This window comes from Bos indicus x Bos taurus, chromosome 19 (assembly GCF_003369695.1).
Source record: "Bos indicus x Bos taurus breed Angus x Brahman F1 hybrid chromosome 19, Bos_hybrid_MaternalHap_v2.0, whole genome shotgun sequence".
NCBI classification, from domain to species: Eukaryota; Metazoa; Chordata; class Mammalia; order Artiodactyla; family Bovidae; genus Bos; species Bos indicus x Bos taurus.
Genome location: NC_040094.1, coordinates 50,395,374 through 50,420,706, shown reverse-complemented (window position 1 = coordinate 50,420,706; position 25,333 = coordinate 50,395,374). Strand labels below are relative to the sequence as shown.

The following is a 25,333-nucleotide window of genomic DNA, read 5'->3' as shown; positions in this document are numbered from 1 at the left end:
CAGTGGGTGAGAATGCCAGGAGAAAGATTTAGGCTCAGTTTAAGGAAGAAATCTAAGTATTCAAGCCATCAGAAAACATAGTAGGGTGATTTATATAGTACATTGTGCTGTTGCTGGGAGTGTTTGAGCATAGTAGAATACTCACTTCTCAGGCAGTTTCAGACATCAAGTAGGCAGTTAAAATAGCGTTTCAGATCCTTTTGAATCCTAATTTTCTACGCTTGAAGTATGTTTCAGACATTACTCCAACTCTCCTCCAGCATACATAAATGAGTAACCAACAAAGCACAGGAAAAAGTACTTTTAGCTCCTTTTGCACAAATCTAAGTAAGTCCGTTATTTTATCTCAGAACCAGGAAGATTATGGTTTAGTAACAAAAAAGAAAAAAATTGATGCTTGACATAACTATAAAATACCTATTTTCGTAATCATAAAAGTAAACTGTCTTCCCTGGTGGCTCAGACTGTAAAGAATCCATGCAATGGAGGAGAGCCAAGTTCAATCCCTGGGTCGGGAAGATCCCCTGGAGGAGGAAATGGCAACCTACTCCAGTATTCTTGCCTGGGAAATCCCATGGACAGAGGAACCTGGCGGGCTACAGTCTACAGGGTCTCAAAGAATAGGACATGACTGAGCAACGAACACTTTTCACTACTTTGTAGTTACGAACTAGAGTTAACCCACCTCAGGCTAACACATATCCTGCATGCAGAGATCTTGGGACTCTCATTATGGTGAGGCTGCTTTATAATTGTAATTCATTAATTGAATATTTATTGAAATTGACAATATGTAACAAATTGTTCTGGTATTAAGAATCTCTTAATAAGTAAGACATGGTCCTTGTATTCTGATCAAAGTAGGGCCTAGGTCAACTGATTTCATTATTTGTAAGTCCAGCTGTCCATCTTATGAGTGGTGTCAAGGAGGAAAAACTTTTCTTCCATCCACTTTTTGTTGTTCAGTTGCTCAGTCACGTCTTGACTCCTTGCGACCCCATGGACTGCAGCACACCAGGCTTCCGTGTTCTTCACCGTCTCCTGGAACTTGCTCAAACTCATGTCCATTGAGTTGGTGATGGACATTGAGTTGGTAATGTTTGGTGCCATCCAAACATCTCATCCACTGTCGTCCCCTTCTCCTCCTGCCTTCAGTCTTTCCCAGCATCAGGGTCTTTTTCAGTGAGTCAGTTCTTCGAATCAGGTGGCCAAAGTATTGGAGCTTCAGCTTCAGCATCAGTCCTTCCAATGAATATTAAGGGTTGATTTCTTTAGGATTGACTGGTTCAATTTCCTTGCAGTCCAAGGGACTCAAGAGTCTTTTCCAACACCACAGTTTGAAGGCATCAGTTCTTGGACGCTAAGCTTACTTTATGGTCCAACTCTTACATCCATACATGTCTATTGGAAAAACCATAGCTTTGACCAGACGAACCTTTGTCAGCAAAGTAATGTCTCTGCTTTTTAATGCGCTGTCTAGGTCTGTCATAGCTTTTCTTCCAAGGAGCAAGCGTCTTTTAATTTCGTGGCTGCAGTCACCATCCGCAGTGATTTTGGAGCCCAAGAAAATAAAATCTGTCACTGTTTGTATTGTTTCCCCATCTATATGCCCTGAAGTGATGAGAGCAGATGCCTTGATCTTAGTTTTTAAATGTTGAGTTTTAAGCCAACTTTTTCACTCTCCTATTTCACCTTCCTCAAGAGGCTTTTTATTTCCTCTTCATTTTCTGCCATAAGGGTGGTATCATCTGCATATCTGAGGTTATTGATATTTCTCCCAGCAATCTTGATTCCAGCTTTTGCTTCATCCAGCCTGGCATTTTGCTTGATGTACTCTGTATATAAGTTAAATAAACAGGGTGACAATACACAGCCTTGATGCACTCCTTTCCCAATTTTGAACCAATCTGTTGTTCCATGTCTGGTTCTAACTGATGCTTCTTGACCTGCATACAGATTTCTCAGGAGGCAGGTAAGGTGGTATGGTATTCCCATCTCTTTAAGAATTTTCCACAGTTTGTTGTGATCCACACAGTCAAAGGCTTTAGCCTAGTCAATGAAGCAAAAGTAGATGTTTTTCTGGAATTCTCTTGCTTTTTCTATGATCCAGTGGATGTTGGCAATTTGATCTCTGGTTCCTCTGCCTTTTCTAAATCCAGGTTGTACATCTGGAGGTTCTCAGTTCACGTACTGTTGAAACGTAGCTTGTAGGATTTTGAGCATGACCTTGCTAGCACTTGAAATGAGTACAATTTTGCGGTAGTTTGAACATTCTTTGGCATTGGAATGAAAACTGACCTTTTCCAATCCTGTGGCCGCTACTGAGTTTTCCAAATTTGCTGGCATATTGTGTTAGGTCACTTCAGTTGTGTCCAACTGTGTGCAACCCCATGGACAGTAGCCCTCCAGGCCCCTCCATCCGTGGGATTCTCCAGGCAAGAACACTGGAGTGGATTGCCCTTCCCTTCTACAGCACTTTAACAGCATCGTCTTTTATGATTTGAAATAGCTCAGCTGGAATTTCATCACCTCTGCTAGCTTTGTTCGTAGTGATGCTTCCTAAGGCCCACTTGACTTCCAGGATGCATTCCAGGATGTCTGACTCTCAGTGAGTGATCACACCATCATGATTATCTGAGTCATTAAGACTTTTTTTTGTACAGTTCTTCTGTTTATTCTTCCCACCTCTTCTTAATATCTTCTGCTTCTGTTAGGTCCAAACTGTTTCTTTCTTTTATTGTGCCTATCTTTGCATGAAATGTTCCCTTGGTATCTCTAATTTTCTTGAAGAGATCTCTAGTCTTTCCCATTCTGTTGTTTTCCTCTATTTCTTTGCATTGTTCACGTAGAAAGGCTTTCTTATCTCTCCTTGCTATTCTTTGGAACTCTGCATTCAAATGGGAATTTCCTTTTCTCCTTGGCCTTTCAATTCTCTTTTCTCAGCTGTTTGTAATCCATTTCATATTGATGGTTCGGGTCCTGCAAATTAAACTGAAACTGATGGATTAACAGGAGAAAAGACACGTTTTTATCCGTGTACACAGGCAAGAGCATCCAGAAAAATATGACTCAAAGGAGTGGTTAGAATTTGGGGCTTATATACCATTTTAATAGGGGAGGGAGAGAAAAGGGACTTATGGGAAAAGAAGTGTCTTGTATGAAAAATAAATGGGGCCTCAGGAGAACAGGAGAGAGAAGATAGGTTTGTGACAATGTCTGTTTAGGTGCTTTCTTGTCCTGGTGCTTACTTCTTGTCTCTGGTGATAGGAGTCAATCTTCTCTGGTTGCAAAACTCCTGGAGAGGGGATTTATAACAGTTGAATTCTTTTGGGAGGCTCTGTTTTTATGAGGATAAGCAGAATTCAGAAAAAATGTCTTCCTGCAACTGTTGGATTCTCAAATGTCTTCAGCTCAAAATAATGCTGATGTCACTGCAGCGTGTTGTGGACCCCCTCACTGACCACAGGTAAGTGGGTTCTAACAGTTGGACTGGAAGTTACTAAGTTGTTCTGGTGCTCAGAAATATCGATGTCCTATGGACCTGAACTCATGATCTGGCAAAAGTAATAGATTCCCTTCTTTACATCAATTTGTATGGCAAGGCAAATCACATTCAGAAACTGCTTTATCGATTTATTACCCAGAGCAATTATCTGGAGCACTGGAAGTACTCAATGGCTGTGTCATCAGGGCCTCCTCCCCAGGTCTCTCTTGATCAGAAAGGACATTTCATGGAACGATGTTAGTGGTCCACAGAATTATCTGGAAGCTTGAGATTGGATAGCTATCAGGTCAGGGCAGCTCCAAGAAGCCAAGAACAACAATGATGAACCATCTTCAGTGAAACTGACCTTTTCATTTTGCCATTACCATCATGGCTGCCGTGGGTAGGCCTGAGCTGTCCATTTTTTCTTTCTAGCCTTTGTTCTAAAATGCCAAACATAGGGAATAACTCTGGTGGTCTAGTGGTTAGGATTCTAGGCTTTCACTGCCATGGACCAGGTTCAATCCCTGGTTGGTGAACTGAGATCCCACAAGATGCACTGCTGCCGCTGCTAAGTCACTTCAGTCATGTCTGACTCTGTGCGACCCCATAGACAGCAGCCCACCAGGCTCCCCCATCCCTGGGATTCTCCAGGCAAGAATACTAGAGTGGGGTGCCATTGCCTTCTCTGACAAGATGCACAGTATGGCCAAATAAAATAAAATTCCAGGCATAAACATCCCACTGAGTTCCCAGGTCAAGCCTGGCTGCTAGTGAGTGGGGAGAGGGACTTCCAGACTGTTTTCCAAAGTGACTGTACTATTTTATACTCCCTCCAGCAATGTATGAGGGTTCCAATGTCTCTGTATAATCACCAACACTTGTTATTGTCTGTCTTTTTGATTACAGCCATCCTAGTGGGTTTGAAGTGGTATCTTGTTTGGGTTTTGATTGGCGTTTTCCTAATGACTAATGATATTGAGCATCTTTTCATGTGCTCATTAGCCATTTATATGTCTTCTTCGAAGACATGTCTATTGAAATCCTTTGCCCATTTTTAAATTGAGTATAATGTCTTTTTCAAATGCCATTTATCCTTTTAGTTCTTGTCGCTTAGCTCCCTGGATTGTGGGGTTACTCCATTCTCTGGCCCTTCCTATAGTGTCTGATACACTGTTGTGCGCAGTACATTTGGGTGGCTGCCCTAATGCATTTAGAACGTTACATTAGTACTAATACATTAGTACATCTGGTGGTTGTCCTTGGGCCTTCAGTCCAGTTCAGTCAACCAAATAAGTGGTGTTTCTTGGCTTGTCTGCAAAAATCCTGATTTCAACTGGCGTCTGGGGAAAAGAGTCAAGATACAAATCTGGAATAGTGATTCTAAATAAAACCTGTCATCCAGAATCTTAGGAGGATGGAGCTTTTCTTTTGTCCCCTGTCATTTTCACCTCATTCCTAGCTTCACTCCAGTCCCCTCTCACTGAAACTCACGAGAGAAGCAGATGGGGGCGGAGGGGAATTGGAGAAAAGATGGAGCCTATTTTTAGGCTTGTTTATCAGTCATGAAGTGTCATGTTCTTCTCCACTATGGCTGCTGGATTAATTAGGCTGTGCTGGCAGCTGCCAGTCAGGGAGGGTTGCCAGCTTCTAACGGTGATTCCGCCTAATGCCTGAAATGATTTGCATGGCGAAGACCTTTCTCCCACTACATGGCTCTTGCCTTCCAGGGCAACCTCTCCTGGCTTCTAGTGGCTCTGGGTAGAAAAGGGGACAGCTTCCCTATGCCATGAATCTTGTTTACCTGGATAAGCAAAGCCACCAGATGGTCACTTTACCTACCAGCTCATTGGTAGAGCCTTGATGCTGTGGCTTGGGTCTTTCTTTCTCATTTTTTCTTCCTGTTCTCCCAGATCTTCCCCCAAAGTAAGAGCCTAGAGCCACAGTTCATGTGGCAGTGGGAGAGCCCACTGCCCAGGCAACAGGTCATAGAGGAAGTGTTGGAGCCAGAGATTCTGACCTAAGAGCTTATTCCCACGCTATTTTGAAAGACTCCTCATGGTTATTATTGATTTCTGAATATCCAGAGATGATCTTCATTAATTCAGAGAATATTTATTAAGCACCTACTGTGTGCCAGTCATCATTTTAGGTGCTGGCTGGGGGAGCAGCAGTGAAGAGGACAAAGATCTGTACCCTGGTGTGACTTGCATTCTAGTTATGGGTAACAGGCAGTACACAATAGCCATCTGTACAAGAACATTATATATTTTAGAATGCTTAGTCATATATCCTAAATAAATATTCAATTCATGTCTATTGCATATAATATTAAATAAATTAATAGTATTTTTAATATACATTAGAAAAAATAGAACACGTGAGGGCCCTCTTTCAGATGTACCTTTCAGTCCACGCTCTTCATTTGGTCCCCATCTCAATCCTTAAGAACACATCAGGCATTCTCATGCTGCCGGGCCCCATGCCTTCTGTCCCTTTGATTACTCCCATGGAAAAGCCACAGAAGCGGGATGTCTCGGCCTGGTTGGGGTCTTCAGGGTCATTCTGTCAAGCAGTTTCCACCGTGATTCTGCCACGCTCCTACCCAGTGATGCCGACACATGTGGTCGACTCCCCTAGGTGCTCCCCAGCACCCCTGCCACATTAGCCTCCCACTGTTCACACACGGAGCCTTCCAAGAACTGACACAAGGTAGGCTTCTTTTCCCAGAATCCAGAACATACCGTCCTTTTATAGGAAGAGTGGCAGCAGTGTCCAAGTTCAAGGAACTTCTGTGGGTGATGCCCCAGCAGCCTTATCTCCCACAGGTAATGGCTGTAGTCCAGAAACTCTGTTCATCTCTTTGCTGCAGTATAAAGAATTACATTAAGATCAGAACGAAAAGACCAGCCAGAAACCAATGTATTAAGGAGCAAATGAGTAAGTCATAGCAGCGGAAAAGAAATTTAAAGACCTCAGAAATCACTTTATACACAACTGGAGAGGGACAATTGATTATTATCAAACGACTGTTAAATGTCAGATTTGGGCACAAAAAAGAAAAGATCAGAATATCCGTCTTGGACCAGTGGGAAATGGAGGTATGAAGGTAGCTAAGACCTTTTAAGAAACACTTAAATGGGACTTCCCTGATGGTAGAGTGGATAAGAATCCACGTGCCAATGCAGGGGACATGGGTTCGATTGCTGGTCCAAGAAGAATCCACATGCCGCATCACAACTAAGCTGGTGCGTCACAGCTACTGAAGCAGCGAGCCTAGAGCCTGCACTCCACCACAAGAGCAGCCATAACGAAGAGGAGCCCTGGCTCACTGCAACTAGAGAAAGCCCGCACGCAGCAGTGAAGACCCAGTGCAACCATAAATAAATAAAATTATTTTTTAAAAGTCACTTAAATGAACTGCAGTTCTTTGAGCCTAATCTTAGCATAGATAGTGGCTAGTTTCAGATATGCGGTTCGGCAGAAAATCTTGTGTGACGCACAGTTTTTTTGTTTGTGTGTTGGTTGGTTTTGGGGTGGGGGTTTTGGCTGCATCACGTGACTTTCAAGATCTCAGTTCTCCAACCAGGGATTGAACCCAGGCCTGGCAGTGAACATGCTGAATCCCAACCACTGGACCCCAGGAAGTTCTTCCCAAAGCACTGTTATTTTGTGAACTCAGAAGGACTCCCTGCCCGGAATGTTTAAGTTCAAAGTGTCTAGTTGAGACTGTCATAATTCTGACCCCTGTTGAGAAAATGAAATTAGACTCCATTTGGACCACATTTGGCCTGATGATGTTCAAGAACCCCTGAAGCCAAAAAATATTCCCAAATGAACATAAATTGCAAAATGAGGTTAGATATGCTGGAGAATTTGGTGATAATCTGGATTGTAAAACCATAGAAGGGAGAGATGGTTTAGGATTCAGTTCCAAAAACTCTTTATGAAGTAGATAAACATTCTTAACCTGAGGCAAATTCAGATTATGCCTGCCTTGGGGCATCCTTGGCCTCTTCTTACTAGATGCCAGGCCAGCATCGCTCCCCATCCCCACCCCCCAGCTCTCACGGCTGAGGATGTCTCCAGACTTTGCCAAATAGCCCCTGGCGGGGGAAATTCCCTCACCTCTTTCCTGTTGAAATGAGAACCACTGCTCTAGAATGACCAGCTTCCCATTTTGCTCATGATCAAGGAATTTGACATGTAGGACCTTTTACTGCTAAAACCAGGACAGTCCCGTGTAACCCGGGGCGAGTTGACCACTTGGCTGTCATTGATATGTTCTATTTCATGCAAAATAAAGATATAAGAAATGAAACAATATAAAAAGTCTATCCTTGGGAGACAAGGAAAAGGTTTTAGAGAAACGCAGTATTTTAGAGTTTTGTGTTTTTACTCAGTGTCTCAAGCCTGAGCCATGGTGAGATGATTTTGGGGGGTTTGATCTCTGCCAGTAGACGAACAGAACGTGATTCAAGTCATGCCGGCTTTCCAGCAGAGAGATTCTTGTTTGACGCCAGGTAGCAAGTTTGAGTGACAGGCTTCTCCTTGGAATTGTAGGCTGTGTGGCAGTATACATCATAAAAGTGACAGCAGCAGTGGAGTCTAATTTAATTCCATTTCCTTTGCAGCCCTGATAAATCATTGCTGCAGGGAAAAATGAATTTTACTTTCTCAGACAAAAACGATTTGAGTAATGATGTGCTCTGGGGAAGTCAGGGGCTAAGAGAAGGTCTGTAGTAGGCTTAAAAATATTTAAATGACATATCGTGGAATTTGTTCCAATGCCTCCTGTGCCTGCCCTAATAAATGGCTTATTCCAGAAGGGCCTGCTTCCCAGACTATGTAGAAGAGTCATATAAAATCATATCAGCCATCTTGGCTAAATGTTGTTTCAGGGTGCCTTAGAAAGGGTATTTGATGATAGTGTGGCATATTCTGCACGCGTTGGCAGATGAGACAGCTAAGATAAAGATTCTACAGCCTGTAGTCCTGATCATTTACAAATAGGACAAGTCTCAACATGAATGGAAAATGACTGGTGTTTGTCATCTTCCTTCCAGAAAATGATTGTTGCTTAGGAATATGGTTCTGCTGGGAGGCTTTTTAAATGATACAGGGAATGAGTTATGAAGGGAGGAAGACTTGGACCCCAAAGTACTATCAAGAGGCTGATGAGTCCGGGGTGTGGGGGGTGTGCAGTGTAGACGGAACAGTGGAGAATGGTTTCTAACGCTTGAAGGGAGACAAAAGTACTTGGTCTAAGCTGAACAATGCCTAGCTTACTGTGGGGAGCTTCTACAATCCCATTTCAATCCATTGAAAGCACGAGAAACCAATTTGCCTATGAGTAGAATCAACATCTCCTTGATTGACACAATGGCATATCACACTGGTGTGTGGAGGCAAGCAGGAGGGGACCCGGGGACCTGGTGATCGTGACCACTTCCCACAAGCCAGCCCAGCGCTACTTTCCCACTCTCAACGTCAATCCCAGTTACCCTCCAGCTTCAGTGACTGAAAGAATAAATCCTAGGCAAAAGCTATAAAATCCTCTGTTGGGAAGCACGTCTCTTCCTTCCTAGTGGAGCAAAGGGAAGGTAAATGAGCATTTACTGCAGAAACGATTTTATGAGAGTGAGACATTCTGCATTACAGCAGCAAAAAGAACTCGCCTGTGAATTATAATACTGCTCTGCATGCCTCTCACAGCGCACCTATGAACAGTGTCCTTCAACTGATGCCCACCCGGCTTCAGGGGGGGCCTCTGATTTCCCCATTTATTTTAACCATGATAAATGGCTCAGAGCTTTCTTTGAGTTAGGTCTGGCCAACCATCAGAGATACGTATTTGTGTTTTAAAAAGCAGGTCCTGGGTACTGTCAGAAAGAAGAGAAGCAATTTGGGAAGACATACAAGGTGCACAGTATTTTACTGGCTCTGGATGTCATTTAAACCCCGTGTCCAAGAAGGGGATACGGGGTTTGTTACCTTGGGGTCCCCACTCTCTTAGCTAGATCAGCCTGCAATTCACAACTGCTTCTTGATGTTTTTTATTGTCAACTGCCAAGAGTCTGCGTCCTCTCTCTGGGTCTGACGTACTGCTAGACGTTGGTGTCCCAGACACTTAGCTGTGGGCACCAGCACAGGAGAAAAACCAGATAGTAGCAGCCGGAAAAAGAGAAAGCCCCAGAGTGGAGTGTGGGGGGCAGTGAAATCATGCAAACATATTACAGGAATATATAAGGAATTTTCTGGGCCTGCAGAAAGCTGTGAAGTTTGCCTCAGAAGGAAAACAGAATGAAGCAAAGCAAAACTTAATTAGTCCTCGGTTACTAATGGTCTTGGGACCTGTGCCCTAGGGTTTTCCTTGTTTTGAGAATGTTTTTTGCAAATGGCTGCCCGGGTCCCTGTTCCAGAGAAATGGCTCTGTCGTTTCCTTAGTTTCCTGGGGCTGCAGTAACAAATGCGGTGAACTGGATGGCTTTAAGACAACACACGTTAATCCTCTCCCAGGATGGAGGTCAGAAGTCTGAAATCAAGGTATTGGCAGTGTTGGTTCCTTCTGGGGAACCAATCTGTTCTGAACCTCTTTCCTGCCTTCTATTGTCTATGGTCATCCTACGTGGCCTAAATACTAATACCAACAGAGGACAGGTTAACAGTGATGAAGACCAGGGAGATAGGGACCAAGTTGCTGTGGAGAGAAGAGCAGAAATAAAAGTCCTCTGATTTCTCTAGCAGTCAATTTCTCTGGAAAGATATGGTAGCAGGGTGAGGCACTGGACAGACTCTAATTGTCGTTTTCTTTCTTTCCTCCTAGCAAACTGCCTAGTTGGGCTAGAGCTGTTGTTCCCAAAATATTTTATGTAACAGAGAAGGCGTGGAACTATTATCCCTACACAATTACGGGTAAGTCCTTGTACACCCAATATGTTACAAGCATCCATGCAAGGACATAGGGGGATTCAGATTCACTGATTGAGCATGGATTATCCCAGCAGGGACTCACAGGAGCCCTGTGACACCTCCCTGACCCTTTGTCTCCATACTTTTAAGTCAACACTCTTCCTAGCAGGAGGTTGTAGGGGTTAAGCTAAACCATTCTATCTTCCTTCTTGAAGTGATCATTGTAAATAGCATATAGAGAAGAAAAAGGAAGCTCTACTTAGTGACATTTTTAGAGGTTTCATTATCCTTATTTCTCCTTCTTTTCTCAATAATCCCTAAGTAATTTTAAGGTGTGGTTTGTTCACAATCAAGTTGTTTATTTTGACTTCTTTGCTTTACAGACACCCTCCCCCTCACACACACACAGAACAAAACTTGACTATTTTTATAATTTATATAAAAGGTTCTGTTGGGTCCCTCTGCTCCAAACCACTTCCTTTGCAATCAGATAATATGAAAATCAGTTTCCTCCTCAACTTGTAGTGGAGTAATAACGACACTCAAAATGTTGATACTGAGCTAAAAACTGGCCAAAAAATTTAAAAGGTTTGGTTCCTGACCTCAAACACATGAAAATTCAAGGTCCCATTTGAATATCAGCCTAACAAGCTATTTTTATTGGTTTTAAAAGCTGCTTTTCCACTTAAAAGATTTCCTTTGTGGTTAATGAAATGCTCTACTGGAATTATTAGTCTTTAATTCTGCTTTTCTAAGGCCAACTCTTTAGTTTTTAATTAGCCACAAACCTATAGGCTAATTGAATCTTGTCTTACACTCCTTATCTACCCAACCGCAGAAGTATCATATGAAAGAGTTTCAAGAGCAAACATGGAGACACTTAGTGTTTATGAAAGTTTAATTCTCAGAAGGTTTCTTTGCCACATTTTTAATAATTATAATTCAGCAATATTTGTTAGTTCTGTGGCTTTATATTGGATATAATGTGGTCTTAATCATCATTTTCTTTTTTTTCTTTTCCGTCTTGCCCAAATGAACGTCTGGGACCAGAATACACAGTAAGTTTCATTTAATCATTTAAAAATATTCAGCCTAAGATCAGAGGAGTAATTGGAACTTCCCTTGTACTTCTCATCTTATTAATGTAATTTAAAAAATAGAGGAATAATTCAGAATCAGAAATATTTAAATATATGCCATTATATAGTTATATACAGTGCAATAATTTGAATGTTCTCATTTGTTCAAGAATATGAATGTAATTTAAAATGCCTTCATAGTCACTTTACATTATTAACTTTTGCTTGTATTTTTAAATAGCTTGACTGCTCTACTTGTGGTAGTTCACTATAATAGAACAATTTCTAGCAATGTGGTATTAAAGAGATGATGGTAATTATCGATGGAGGGCGAGGCTTTTCCTTATAGTCTGTGATCTGATCCCTTATAGAAAGACCTTGAAACTAGAAAGACATACATTCAAACTATTTTACTCAGATTGGACAGTCTCAGTGGCTTGATAAAGTCATTTAATTTCTTCCTGTCCTAAGAGCCTCTAGCATCGTGGCTTACACTAAAAAAGAAGTCTGTAATGTCATTGTGTTGGTATTTTCATATGGATCATTTTCCTCAATGGCAAACAGATCAAACTGTCATAAAAAGAAAATGGTTAACTGAGCTCAGTCAGGTTTCAGAGTGTTCACACTGCTATATTTAAAATGGATAACCAACAAGGACCTCCTGTATAGCACATGGAGCTCTCCTCAATGTTATGTGGCAGGCTGGATGGGATGGGAGATTAGGGGAGAATGGATCCATGTGTATGTACAGCTGAGTCCCTTCACTGTTCACCTGAAATTGTAACATTGTTAATCAGTTATACCCCAATACAAAATAAAAAGTTTAAAAAGTGGGGAAAAGCAAGATAAAAAATAAGAGGGGGTTATTTTTTATTTGTTTTATTAAAGAACAAAGACTGAGTATTTTTTACTTTAATTTTAAAAAGACTGAGTCTCTTTTAAAGATTCATATTTTCTTATTTATCTTATTTTTGGCTGTGCTGGGTCTTCATTGGCTGCTTTCAGGCTTTCTCTAGTTGTGGAGAGTGAGGGCTGCTCTCTAGTTGCGGCGTACAGGCTTCTCACTGTGGGGGCTGCTCTTGTCGTGGAGCACGGGCTGTAGAGCAAAGGCTTTGGTACTTGTGGCACAGGGACTTAGTTGCCCCAAGGCATGTGGGAATCTTCCCGGACCAGGGATCAAGTCCATGTCCCTTGCAGTGGCAGGAGGATTCTTAACCACTAGACCACCAGGGAAGTCCTGAGTGTTTAGTTTTAATCAAAACAGCCAAAGGTTGAGATTTCCCTGACAATCCAATGGTTAAGACCCTACACTTCCACACATCCCTGGATGGGGGAGTAAGATCTTACATGCAGTGTAGTACAGCCAAAAACAAAAACAAACAAAAATCAGCCAGAGGAAAGAGAGATGGTAAGAAAGACATGGAGAAAAATGATGCATGACTCCCTTGGCGTGAGCATGGTTCCCCGCTCTAGTGAAGACGGAAGAAATGCATGGGTCAGAGGTAGATGGACAGTCCCAACGGATACGAAAGTGTCACCTGTTTTGAGACCTCTGGCTCTGCCACTTACTAGATGAATTTCTTAAGGAAGTCACCCTCAATTGCCAGTTCTTGAACTCATGCTGGTCCATGACTGCACTCTCACCCACCCTTTACAAAATGGGGTGAGAAAAAGCTTTTCATAAAATTAAATTTATTCCACTAAAAGAACTGTTGGTAATTAGAATGCTCATTCTTGGATATTAAAATGTCTTTTCTTTCATGAAATGGAGGAATACACATTTAGCACCATCTCCAATCTTTGGCAGACAAAAGGCAATTCTATGGAAAAATACAACTTTTATATTTTGGAAATCAGAGAAACACTGTTCTAGAACAAGAGCTTAACTTCTGTGAACCTAAGTTTCTTCATCTCTAAAACTGAGATAATCCCTTTTTAATAGATCTGTTAGTATTAATACAACGATTCAATGATCTAACACAGTGATCAGAAAACTTTTTCTGTAAAGAGTCATATAGTAAATGCTTTCTGTCTGTGGGCTGAACAGTCTCTGTCCTTGAGAAAGCAGCCAGAGACTATATGTAGAGATATAGGCATGGGCATATTTGCCCAGGCAGCAGGCCATATTTGGTCCCCAGGCTATAGTTTATCAACCCCTGATCTAGCAGATGGAAGACTGTTAGCATATTGCCTGTAAAGAGCAGGAAATTAAATGGTTCCCCGCCAGCAGGACTCCCAGTGCCATCAATTGTACAGTCTTCAAGAGGAAGACTTTGGAAACTTTTGAATCCTGCCTCCTTTTAACAGTTGTGCAGATTAATTCCTTTTAAGTCTCTCTTTCCTGTCTCATGAGGGTGATAGGAAGATTTTATCAAATAATCCATATGAACTCTCAGCCTAGTCCTTGGTGCATGGTGACTACTCACTGCTGCTGCTGCTGCTAAGTCACTTCAGTCGTGTCCGACTCTGTGCGACCCCGTAGATGGCAGCCTACCAGGCTCCTCCATCCTTGGGATTCTCCAGGCAAGAACGCTGGAGTGGGTTGCCATTTCCTTCTCCAATGCATGAAAGTGAAAAGTGAAAGTGAAGTCGCTCAGTTGTGTCTGACTCTTCACAACCCCATGTACTGCAGCCCACCAGGCTCCTCCATCCATGGGAGTTTCCAGGCAAGAGTACTGGAGTGGGGTGCCATAAACATCATTATTATTATATAACATGGGGCTTCCCAGGTGACGCAGTGGTAAATAACCTGCCTACCAATGCAGGAGACGTAGGTTCTATCCCTGGGTCAGGAAAATCCCTTGGAGCAGGAAATTATAACCTACTCCAGTATTCTTGCCTGGAAAATCCCATGGACAGAGGAGCCTGGCAGGCTGTAGTTCATAGGGTTGCAAAGAGTTGGACATGACTGAAGATGCACAAATTATCATATATCATACAGTGCTAGAATGAAAGGTCCGTGGAAGTTCTATGGACAAATAAATTGGACTATATCTTGGTGTGTCTCAGTGCAGACTGGGCTCATTAGGATTGTCTAAGATTTGATTTGATTTGATTGGTAGCTGGTGTTATTCCACTTCCTACATCTCCAAAAGCTTGTGCATGGACTTCTCATTTGAAATGTAATCCATAGTTGCATGGCCAAGAGAATTCTTGTCCCTGTAACTACACAGAGATAGTTATTTGCTGCCTTAGAATTTGGTCACTCTGGCTTGACCCAACCAGTAGCACTTATTCTTCATAAACTCATGACACTGCTAATGAAATGTGGGAATAATTAACAAAGAAATGAAGTATGAAAAATGTTTAGTGGTATTGTCTTCATTTTTTAAGTGTGTATATTAAAGTACTGAGGTTCTGAAAACAGAAGGCAACAGAATGGAAACCGTGGTTCCTGACAAAGCCACCCCACAGGGATATACCTCCCAAACCTTTCTTGCCAGTTTCTCTCACCGTGGATCTTGGTCTCTTGTGCCCACCTCTGTGCAGACCACGGAGGATTTCTGAGGGACTCATAGCCTTTACTTCTGCCCAACCTCTGACCCACAGTACTCATGCAGTTCTAATCATATGGTTCAGATTTTTAAAGGAACACAAATTATGATGTTTCTGTTTGAGGAAATTTGGAGACAACGCATAAAGAAGTTATAGTTGTATAATCTCATAGTCAGCCCCTTCTAACTCTCTAGTATTATTTGATTTCTTCTAGACTCTTATTTTTTGGGTCCATAATGTAATCCTTAAGGTAGTTCCCTAGAGCTGTCGTAGCAAAGTATCACAAATTGGGTCACTTAAAACAACAGAAATTTATAACAGTTCTGAAGACTAGAAGTCTAAATCAAGTTGTCAGCAAGGCAGTGCTCCCTCTCCAACCTGTAGGGAAGGAGTCCTTCTTTGTCTCTTATTAACTTCTGGTGGCCTCTGGCATTCCTCAGCTTGTGGAAGCACGACTCCAATCTCTGCCTCCATTTTCACATAGCTGTCTTCCCTCTGTGTGCCCGTGTCTTCGCTAGCATCCTCTTGGCTGTGTGTCTCTCTTTTTTATAATTGTATTTGTTACTATTATTAACTTAGGTTGTTTTATTTTTTTTATTTTAATTTATTTAGTTTAATTAGAGGCTAATTACTTTACAATATTGTATTGGTTTTGTCATACATCAACATGAATCCGCCACAGGTGTACACGTGTTCCCCATCCTGAACCCCCCTCCCACCTTCCTCCCCATACCATCCCTCTGGGCCATCCCAGTGCACCAGCCCCGAGCATCCTGTGTAATTGTATTTCTTCACTGTTAGTTGCACTGGGTCTGTGTTGCTGTGTGTGGACTTTGTCTAGTGGAGGCAGGCGGGGGCAGCTCTCTGTTGCAGGGTGCTGGCTTCTCCTTGTGGTGGTTTCTCTAGGTGCTCGGGCTCAGTAGTTGTGGCCCATGGGCTTAGTTGCTCTGTGACATGTGGAATCTTCCTGGACCAGGGGTCGAACCTGTGTTCACTGCATTGACAGATGGACTCCTATCTTCTGTACCACCAGGGAAGTCTTTCTTCTTTGGAATCAGTCATATTGGATTAAGGACCTGCCTTATGCCAGTTTGACCTCATCTTAACTAATTACATCTGCTACAACTCTAATTCCCAATAAGATCACATTTTGAGAAACTGGGGTTAGGAATTCAACATATATTTAGGGGGGACACAATTTAACCTATAACACCATCTTTTAACTTTAGATTAACAGTAATGTATCATGAAGTACCAACAATGTGTAAAGCATCATGCCATATGCTAGGTTTCATTAAACAGTAATCCTTGGCCCGTTGGGGGAGTCACAGTCTGGTGGGAAATAGTTAGATATTCCAGTTAAATCCTGGGAATCATTTGCAAGTCATGGAGTTTTCTGAAGGCAAAATGGGACAGGCCATCGCAACAGCTCAGAGGACAAGCTGACGCTCAGACCTGGATGAGCTCTGAACTGAGCTCACGGCAGAGGTTCAGACCAACAGGCAGAATGAATGGCACTGGGATCCAGCCAGACAAGCAACTACAGAGTGAAAAGGAGAGTCCTGGCCCCTGGAGTGGGGCCATAAGCTTCATAGACAGGACTGTGGTCCTCAAGAAGATGTACAGGCAAGAAGACAACATTCCCCTCTTACACAGGTTACTTGGTCATGAGCTGCTAGGGTGAGAAAGTTGCTGGCTTAGCAAGGAAAAATACAGAATGTCCAGTTGTTTGAATTTTCAGATTAACAGCAAGTAAATTTTTGGTATGTCTCAAATATTGCACGGGCTATACTTATCCTAAAAGAGGGCTCATCTCATATTTTATCTGGCAGACCTGTTATGGGGCGGGGCTGACAGTGGGGCAGAAGTGGTCTCAGAAACTAATATACAAAACTCAGGTTATAAGAACAGGGGCACATTGATAAACCAAGGAAAAGAGAGGAGAGAGAATTCTGAAACCCGGAAGCTATCCTGCAGCTGACAGGCCACGTTCATGTTAGGGCCAATTAAGTGACACATTAGGACAACGTTAGTACTTCCTGCCTCAGTTAGGATTGGCTCAGGGAGTGAAATGGACTAAATGGTGCAGAGTAGGAGCTGCAGGAGCCACAGGTTCGATCCCTGAGTCAGGAAGATCCCCTGGAGAAGGAAATGGCAACCCACTCCAGTGTTGTTGCCTGGAAAATCCCGTTGTCAGAGGAGCCTGGCAGGCTGCAGTCCATGGGGTCACAAAGAGTCAGACACGACTGAAGCGACTTGAGCAGGGGAAAATAAGGTGAGAACAAATTAATACATAGCTGTCAGTATTTCAAGGAAGACTACGGCTAAGTGTTAGAGTCAAAGTGCAAACAGAGAGTTGTGCAAAAAAGAGAGAAATTCTGCCTGGGAGAAAGGTGGGAAGATTTCATGGAGCAGGTGCACTTTGAGCTGGACCATGGGGAGAGTGGAACCCCACCTGCAGACACCTGCTCTTAGTCTGCCTGGGCTGCATCACAGAACACCGTATACTGGGTGGCTTAAACAACAGACATTTATTTTACATAGATCTGGAGTCTGGGAAGTTCATTATCAATATATCAGCTGGTTCATTTCCTGATGAGAGTTCTCTTCCTGATTTGCTGACAGGCATCTTGCTGTGTCCTCATATGGCAGAGAGAGAGTGAAAGCAAGCTCTTTGGTCCCTTCTTAGAAGGACGCTAATCCTATCGTTAGGGCCCCATCCTTATGACCTCATCTAAATCCCATTACCTCCCAAAGGCCCCACCTCCAAACACCATCACATTTGGGAATTAGGGATTCAGCATATATAGGGAAGGCACAAACATTCAGTCCACCACCTGGTCTTTCCAGGCTCAGTGGGCAAGTGATCTTTCTGGATCCTGGCTGCCCAGACACATGGAGGGCAGGTCATGGTAGCTTTGAGTCTCAGGGCAAGGTCTGGGTTTAGTTCCCCATAGGGAAGCAACATTGTTCCCGGCTAGTCCACTTTTATTTTCCATCCCAAATATAGCACAGCTTTTCTTTCCATCTCCCCAGTGAGGATCTCTGGCTTTTTTCCTCTCTGGCTGCAGGTGCATACTTTTAGGCCCGCAGTTCTGATTTTGAAGCTGCCTCCCTCCTCCTGACTAAGACTCAGCCATGTTCTCACGCTCTCTGCCTGGGAGGAAGAGCCCACTCTTCTCTCTAATGACAGGGTCTGCTCCCAGGATTTAGGACAGATGCTTTCAGTTGTCTTCATCTTTTCCCCTGTTTTAAATGCGTTTTCAGTGGGCTCTTTATCCCCTGATCTTTTAATCCTGAATATCTTTTCTTAATGTCATTCCAAGACCCGTATTTCCTGTCTGTGCCCCAAAGCAAAGCTACCCCAAAGCCAAACTCCCAACTCGGGTCACCACACTCCACCCTTGCTCAGGGAGGCAGAGGGGCTCTTGATAATACTCCAGACAGGTGTCTCTCCTCATAGGATTAGTCCAGAGCAGTGTATGTCTATTCCTAGGATCCCCTGGGTCTTATTTCTGACTGCCCAGCCTATTATTGAGAGCTCACGCTGCCCGCATTTGTGAGAAATCCAGCCAAGAGAACTTTCTCTTTAGGGTCATCTCGGGCCTCAGTATTATCACAGTTATTAAGACGTAAAAGCTTTTTCATCACTATGAGTGACTGTGTGTGTTTAGGATTATGTGAAAATGCCGTTTGCACAGGAAGTGGAAAAAAATATCTTTAGCTCAGTTATAGGAAAAAGAAATCTTAATTATACAGTAAACAAAGAATGACATGACGACAATTTTCCAGAAGACAGATCATCTAACCAGTTCTTCAAAACCTGCCGGTTCTTCTGAAGTTTATAAAGTCACAGAGGAAGGTGCCCGAGGAGACTGGCTGCTCTCCAAAGTGGCCGATTTTGTTTTTCTAGGGCTAAAAAAAGGCCACTCTAGAGTATGAACATAGCTCAGCAGCATCAATTCAACCTTGGTAGTAATGAAGCAGGGGGAAAAAAGGACTTTCTTCTCATTTGTAAGAAATTGAAAACTTAAGCCTATAGTAAGTCAATAGCCGTGACCTAGAATATACAGTTGCTGTATATATTTTGCTACTGTGACCACCCACTCCACCAAAACATCTTTTAATAAGAATCTGAAGAAGAGGTGATGACAAATGCAAAGCACCTTTTCTCTTAGTTGGAAGGGCTGACTGTTCCCCAAAGATAATAATGGGCTGTCCGGTGCTACCCAACATTTTACTTATTTAGTTGAAGAGGTAGAAAAAGTCAATTATAACAGACCAGGGAGTAGGAAATGAGTGTTGCATGAGAACCTCCAATAGCACTGAGCCACAATGAGAAATAGAGTTGTTCAAGTTGGGTTAGTCCAGCCAGGGAAGAGAGTTGGGCTACTCATAATTGGGTCATCAGTCACCCAGGATGAACTCCTATCTTCCCAGGTGTAGCACTAGGGAGACTGAGGGATTTTTCTGAAAGCAGCAAACTGTCTTGGATAGGAGTTTCACTTTCTATCTTGACCTCATCAGTTTCTCCAGTAAATGAAAGAGCTGATGGGTGCTGTGTGTACATTCCTCTCAAGTCCTCTCATCCATCTTAAGCTTCTCCTCCCCCACCTTTCACTGAGTCCCAGCCAAGGGTAGTAGAAACCCCAAAATTACATAACTAGGAAATAGTTACAAGTCTAAGGAAGGTACATTATTATACCTGAACCCTGGGATTGGTCTTGTTTGGAAGGCAATTAGAAGACAATCTGGCCATCTAAGCTACTATGTAAGCTAAGATAGAATTGTTATTGTTGTTCAGTCGCTAAGTCATGTCCGACTCTGCGGCCTCTTGGACTGCAGCACGCCAGGCTCCTCTGTCCTTCACTATCTCCCAGAGTTTGCTCAAATTCATGTCCATTCAATCAGTGATGCTGTCTAACCATCTCCTCTGCCGCCCCCTTCTCCTTTTGCCTTCAATATTCCCAGCATCAGGTACTTTTCCAATGAGTTGGGTCTTCACATCAGGTGCCCAAAGTATTGGAGCTTCAGCTTAGCTGGATACAGTCTAGAACCATTCATAACCACCACTAAGATGGTTCATAGCCATTTAAGTAAGGGAAACACCTGGTTATACAGATTTTAATAGATCTTGTCATTACAGAATAGCTACATTGTGAATCTCCAAAAGGGAGCCGTAGTATATAATACTTCCCACACTTATTTGTCCATAGGACCTTGGATTTTGCAAAGCCAGTCTTCTAAAACTTAGAGATGCTCCAGAAGCTTCCCTCAGGGTCAGAGCTATTACGTGCCCACTAAATAGACTAGTCTCAAAGAGTCAGACACGACTGAGTGACTGAACTGAACTGAACTGAAATAGACTACTGGATTAATTCTATTTCAGTCAATGTTACTTTTCTCTTAAGTTTTAGTGGGTTAATATGTTGTCTAAAGATTACTGTGACTAAAACACCAGAGGTTTTTTTAAGAGCTCCCAACTGTAATGGATTTTTGAAGAATCAAGCAACACAGAACCTGCAAGTTTCCTTTTCAAGCAAAATCAGTTCTGTTAGACCAAACAGCCAAGGCAGCAGTACGTGGGGATGACAGTGAGTTTATGCATTCTGATTTATTTCAATTTAGAAAATGAGCTGGTTGTACGAGTGACCCCGTTACAAACCAGCTTTATTCGCAGATGTGCTACAGTCCTTGCTCAGGGTTCATACTTGTCTCCACATCTCAGCACCCCAATCAGTTGGCGCCTGGGGAAGCAGGCACGTTGGAACAACCAGCGTTGTTGTCCAGTTTATCCCATTTCCATTTTCTCTAGCTCTCCCAGTCTCTTCTTTGTACAAAAATTGATTCAGCTACTTTTGGGTGTGGGGCGGTGGGGGGAGAGCAGAAACTAAAATATGCTTCTTTACCATAAGGTAGTGTTTTAAAGTTATTTGCATTTTTAAAAAAATTGAAGCATAGTTCATTTACAACGTTGTGTTACTTTCAGGTGTACAGCAAAATGATTCCGATATATATGTGTGTATATATATATATATTCTTTTTCAGATTCTTTTCCGTTATAGGTTATTACAAGGTATTGAATATAATTCCCTGTGCTATACAGTAGAACCTTGTTGTTAATCTATTTTACATATACTATTGTATATCTGTTAATTCCAGACTTCTAATTTATCCCCCCCTTTCCCCTTTGGTGACCATAATTTTGTTTCCTTTTTAAATTTTTATTTATTATTTTACTTTTGAGTGCTCTGAGTCTTTGTTGCTTTTGTGTGGGCTTTCTCTAAAAGAAATGGTGAATGGAGGCTACTTTTCATTGTGGATCATGGGCTTCTCATTTTGGTGGCTTCTCTTGTTGCAGAGCACAGGCTCTAGGCTCTCAGGCTTCAGCAGTTGCATCACGCAGGCTTGGTAGTTGGGGCTCACGAACTCTAGAGCAGAGGCCCAGTAGTTTGGCACACAGGGTTAGCTGCTCCTTGGCATGTGGAATCTCCCCAGACCGGGGATTGAACCAGTGTCCTCTGCATTGGCAGGCCTATTGTTATCCACCGCACCACCAGGGAAGTCCTCATAATTTTGTTTTCTGTGTCTGTGAGTCTGTTTTGTAAATAAGTTTTTTGTTTTTATTTTTGTTTTAGATTATACATGTAAGCAGTATCATATGATATTTATCTTTCTCTGACTTACTTTACTTAGTATGGTAATCGCTAGGTCCAGAAGAATGACTTAACAGAGGACAATCACCAAAGGAAAAAATATTTGTTGAAAGGCATTTTCCAAAGAAGACTTCCCTAAGACATACTCTTTTCCTTCTTTTCTATTTTCTACTTATACTGAAAATCAGATTTCTCTTTTAATACAGTTTATTGATGTCTATGGAGTTGTGTTCAGTTCAAGTTGGTGCGATCAGAATAATACAGCCGGGAAGATTTTGTGGGCAGATTTCTTTCTGCAAAAATAAAATTAAACACATATAAGTATGGATACACTGAAGTAGTACATTTCAGTGGTTAAATAAAGTGAATCAAAATTGTCCCCACATCTTTCGGCCTTTCTAATCACTAAGATACCCTGAACTACATGACAGTATGTATTTAGGTGAGGAATGTGCCCAGTTGGTTAAGAGCGGGTGATTGTTAACCATTTTTAACTGGGAAGGCTTGTAATATGAAAGCTTCCTACCTGGCCGTATGCCAGCCTGTATATGGGGAGTCACAGATTTGTTCCAATCTCTTATTTACATACAGTTCTTTTTCATTTACATGCAGTTTCTTTCCACCTGCTCCTTAGCTCCTTGTCCTGCCTTTATCATGTGTAGCTCTTGGTATTCACCATCATCCTCTGCTTATTTCTGCCTTGGCAGGTCCAACTGTAGATTGAATGAGCCTGAATTTAGTTTCCCTCCTCAATTTCATAGAAGTGCCAGCAGCAAACCATTCCCCATTGAGAAAACTTACTTTCATTCATGCATTTGCTCCCTCTCCCTCTTGGCCTTGCTTCTCCAGTGAGTGGCTGTTACTCAGCATATCAGAAGAGGGACGGGGCTCCATCAATGGAGGAACTAATGAATGAACAGAAGCCTCGGTGTAGGGTGCAGGCTAGTGAAAAGCCGCGGAGAGGCTGGTGTTCGTTTCCTCACTGTGGGCTGGAATACAAACAGCAGTTTTCCTGCTGTACTTCCATGCTCTGCCTTCCACACACCCCCTTTCTCTCTCACCCTCCCCCACTTCTCTTTCAGGTCCCACTGCTCCTCTTGGCCACATTTTTCTTCTGATGCAGCCTATATTGGGGAAACCACTCTCCAATTCATCCTCATCTGTCTTACTTACATACTGTTCCTTTTTGCCTTCTCTTTGCTTTAAAGTTCTTCTACTTTTTTCTCCACTTGGGTTCCCCTTCTCATTTTTCTGGACCTATCTTCTTTGCAATTTTTTTTTCTAACTACTCTGTCATTAGGGCCACCCACCTAGATTGTATAGTCATACATGACCCTGGGAACCCAGAACAGCCAAGAAAGCTCAAATATCTCCCTTATTTTATTTATATCAGTCCCTGCAGGATGACTGAGATTCTGAATAGATGTGGGACAGCCAGACATACACCTTCTTGAAACTGTTGTGTCTATTAAAGATTTTCTATGCACAGAAGAGTTTATATTACCTTCCAACTATGGGACAAATCTTCAGTCAAAATGAAAGGGTAAAAATTTTCCAATGAAGAATTTTAAAAGTTGAAAGGTACTTTAAAATCTAGGTTGTCTACTGCCTCTACATACAGATTCACCACCCACAGTCTGCTGTTTTACAAATAGCACAGGCTCCAGCTCTGAATTCCTAGAAGATAATAAATCTTAACCATTAGGCTTATTTCACTAGGTTCACTGGAACAATCTGAACGTAAGTCTCCTGTTATTGAAAGGACGAGGCATTTGCAAGTTCAGTTTTTTGAATGATCCCTTCTCAAGCTGAAATTCCCTTTATGGCCTTGGAGTATATTTAATATGATAATACAGAATATAGTACCAGAGAATCAATGTCTTCATGGGGGTTCCATTAGAGAGATCAAGTCTGATAGAGTTTTGGAACAAGATGGTCAGAGAGGAATGCATTGAATTCCAGATAAATGCTAAAAGGAAATGATCTTTTAAAAGCCTATAAGTACTTTATCTGCCCCAAGCCAGAGTCTCAACTCTTACATTTAATTTTCTTGACTCCAAGCCTCCTTGTAAAATGATGGCTGTCAGACATGGAAGAATTTCGGCTGGTAACCAGAAATAAAGCATTGTATTACTGGGCTCAGTCAGCGATTTCCAAACTTTTCTTCTTTTGGTCCAGGAAGTTCCATGAATATGCCTCACTAGCCACCGGATACTTACCTAACATATTATTTGAAGAAAGAACTCGATGCCATTTAAAAAGTGGTTTGAACTACTGAACTGTATCACCTCTCAGATCCACCTCGTTCTAAGACTCCATAAAAGTGTGATACAGGAACCACTTGAAACAGTGAAAATTTTTAGTCATCTTGTGACTTCCATTAGAGATAATATAGTCACTTTGGGATATCATGGATGTGTTTATGTACTTTTTTAATTGGATTTGATTTTTTTCTGCTTACTGAAAAAGTAGATATTTATTATAAAATTGAAGTCCTACAAGAAACTGTATCACAGAAAATTAAAGGGCCCCATAATTTAACTTTTCTCCTCTATGAAAATATTTTGATATCTATTCCTCTGTTGTTTCTGTGCATATGCTAACATGCTTTTTTCCCCCGCTTTTTGCAAAAATGAGGTTGTTCTGTTTTGCTCTTTGCTTTTTAAAAACCTTCAGAGTTCATGGCAATGTACTTAACCAGCATTCTACTGGTGGACTTTGGGGTTGTTTCCCTGTCCTTTATAGGACCAACGGTGCAGTAATGAACATTTGTTCACCTGTAATATTTTTTTCACACCTGAGAATTCATGCCCTTCCTGGTTCTGGGCAAGTAGTTTTGAAGTACTTCCAGGGGAGTTCCCTGGAGGTCCAGTGGTTAGGACTTGGTGTGTTCACTGTCATGGCCTGGATTCAGTCCCTGGTCAGGGAACTAAGATCCTGCAAGCCACATGGCCAAAAAAGAATTTTTTAAAATAAGAGCATTTCCACAGTAGGAGTTATCTTAAGTCATCATATTGACATTTGAATTTTTTAAAATGATTGTATTTTAAAGGTACTAGGATATTTTGACATTTTAAAGGAGTACCACTGTAAATTTCTTAAATTATTAATTATTTCCCCAATATATCTTTTGGGTGCCTCCTATTTGAATAAGCCTCTTTGGGCTTATTTAAAGTAGGCACATCTACCATTAGATGGTTAGATGGCATCACTGGCTCGATGGACATGAGTTTGAGCTAGCTCCGTGAGTTGATGATGGGCAGGGAAGCCTGGCATGCTGCAGTCCACGGGATCACAAAGAGTCAGAATGACTGAGCAACTGAACTGAACTGAACATTAGATGGATGCACACACACACATGTTTTATCTGCTGTCATTGGCCACAGGACATACTGAGGGACCTTAACCACCCTTACCCGCAGCTGAGCACCTAAACTCCAATGGAAACACTCATGTGCCTTCCTAATACTCAACAGGCAGCAGGATGTGGAGTCATGAGCTTGAACTCAGAGCCAGACAGCCTGAGTTAGTCCATTCCAGAGCCATCATGTAAATGTATGATTTGGGGCATACTATTCAACCTTTCCCTGCCTTCGTTTTCTTGTCTGTAAAATGACCCTCACAGAGTTGTATGAGAGGGTTAAGGAGTGAATAAATGAATTATTATATACCAAATACTTGAGACAGCGCCTGATGATAGTACAGTA

At 42.1% G+C, this 25,333-nt stretch overlaps 1 protein-coding gene across 3 annotated transcripts in view; it reads left to right on the top strand.

Moving 5' to 3' along the window:
- Positions 1-25,333, top strand: part of PITPNC1 (phosphatidylinositol transfer protein cytoplasmic 1) — a 268,917-nt gene that overhangs the window by 139,968 nt on the left and 103,616 nt on the right. For all 3 annotated transcript variants that reach the window (XM_027517737.1, XM_027517739.1, XM_027517738.1), the window contains exons 3-4: positions 10,311-10,399; positions 11,447-11,454. In XM_027517737.1, the coding sequence (XP_027373538.1) occupies positions 10,311-10,399; positions 11,447-11,454 (97 nt within the window). The remainder of the gene's footprint in view (positions 1-10,310; positions 10,400-11,446; positions 11,455-25,333) is intronic.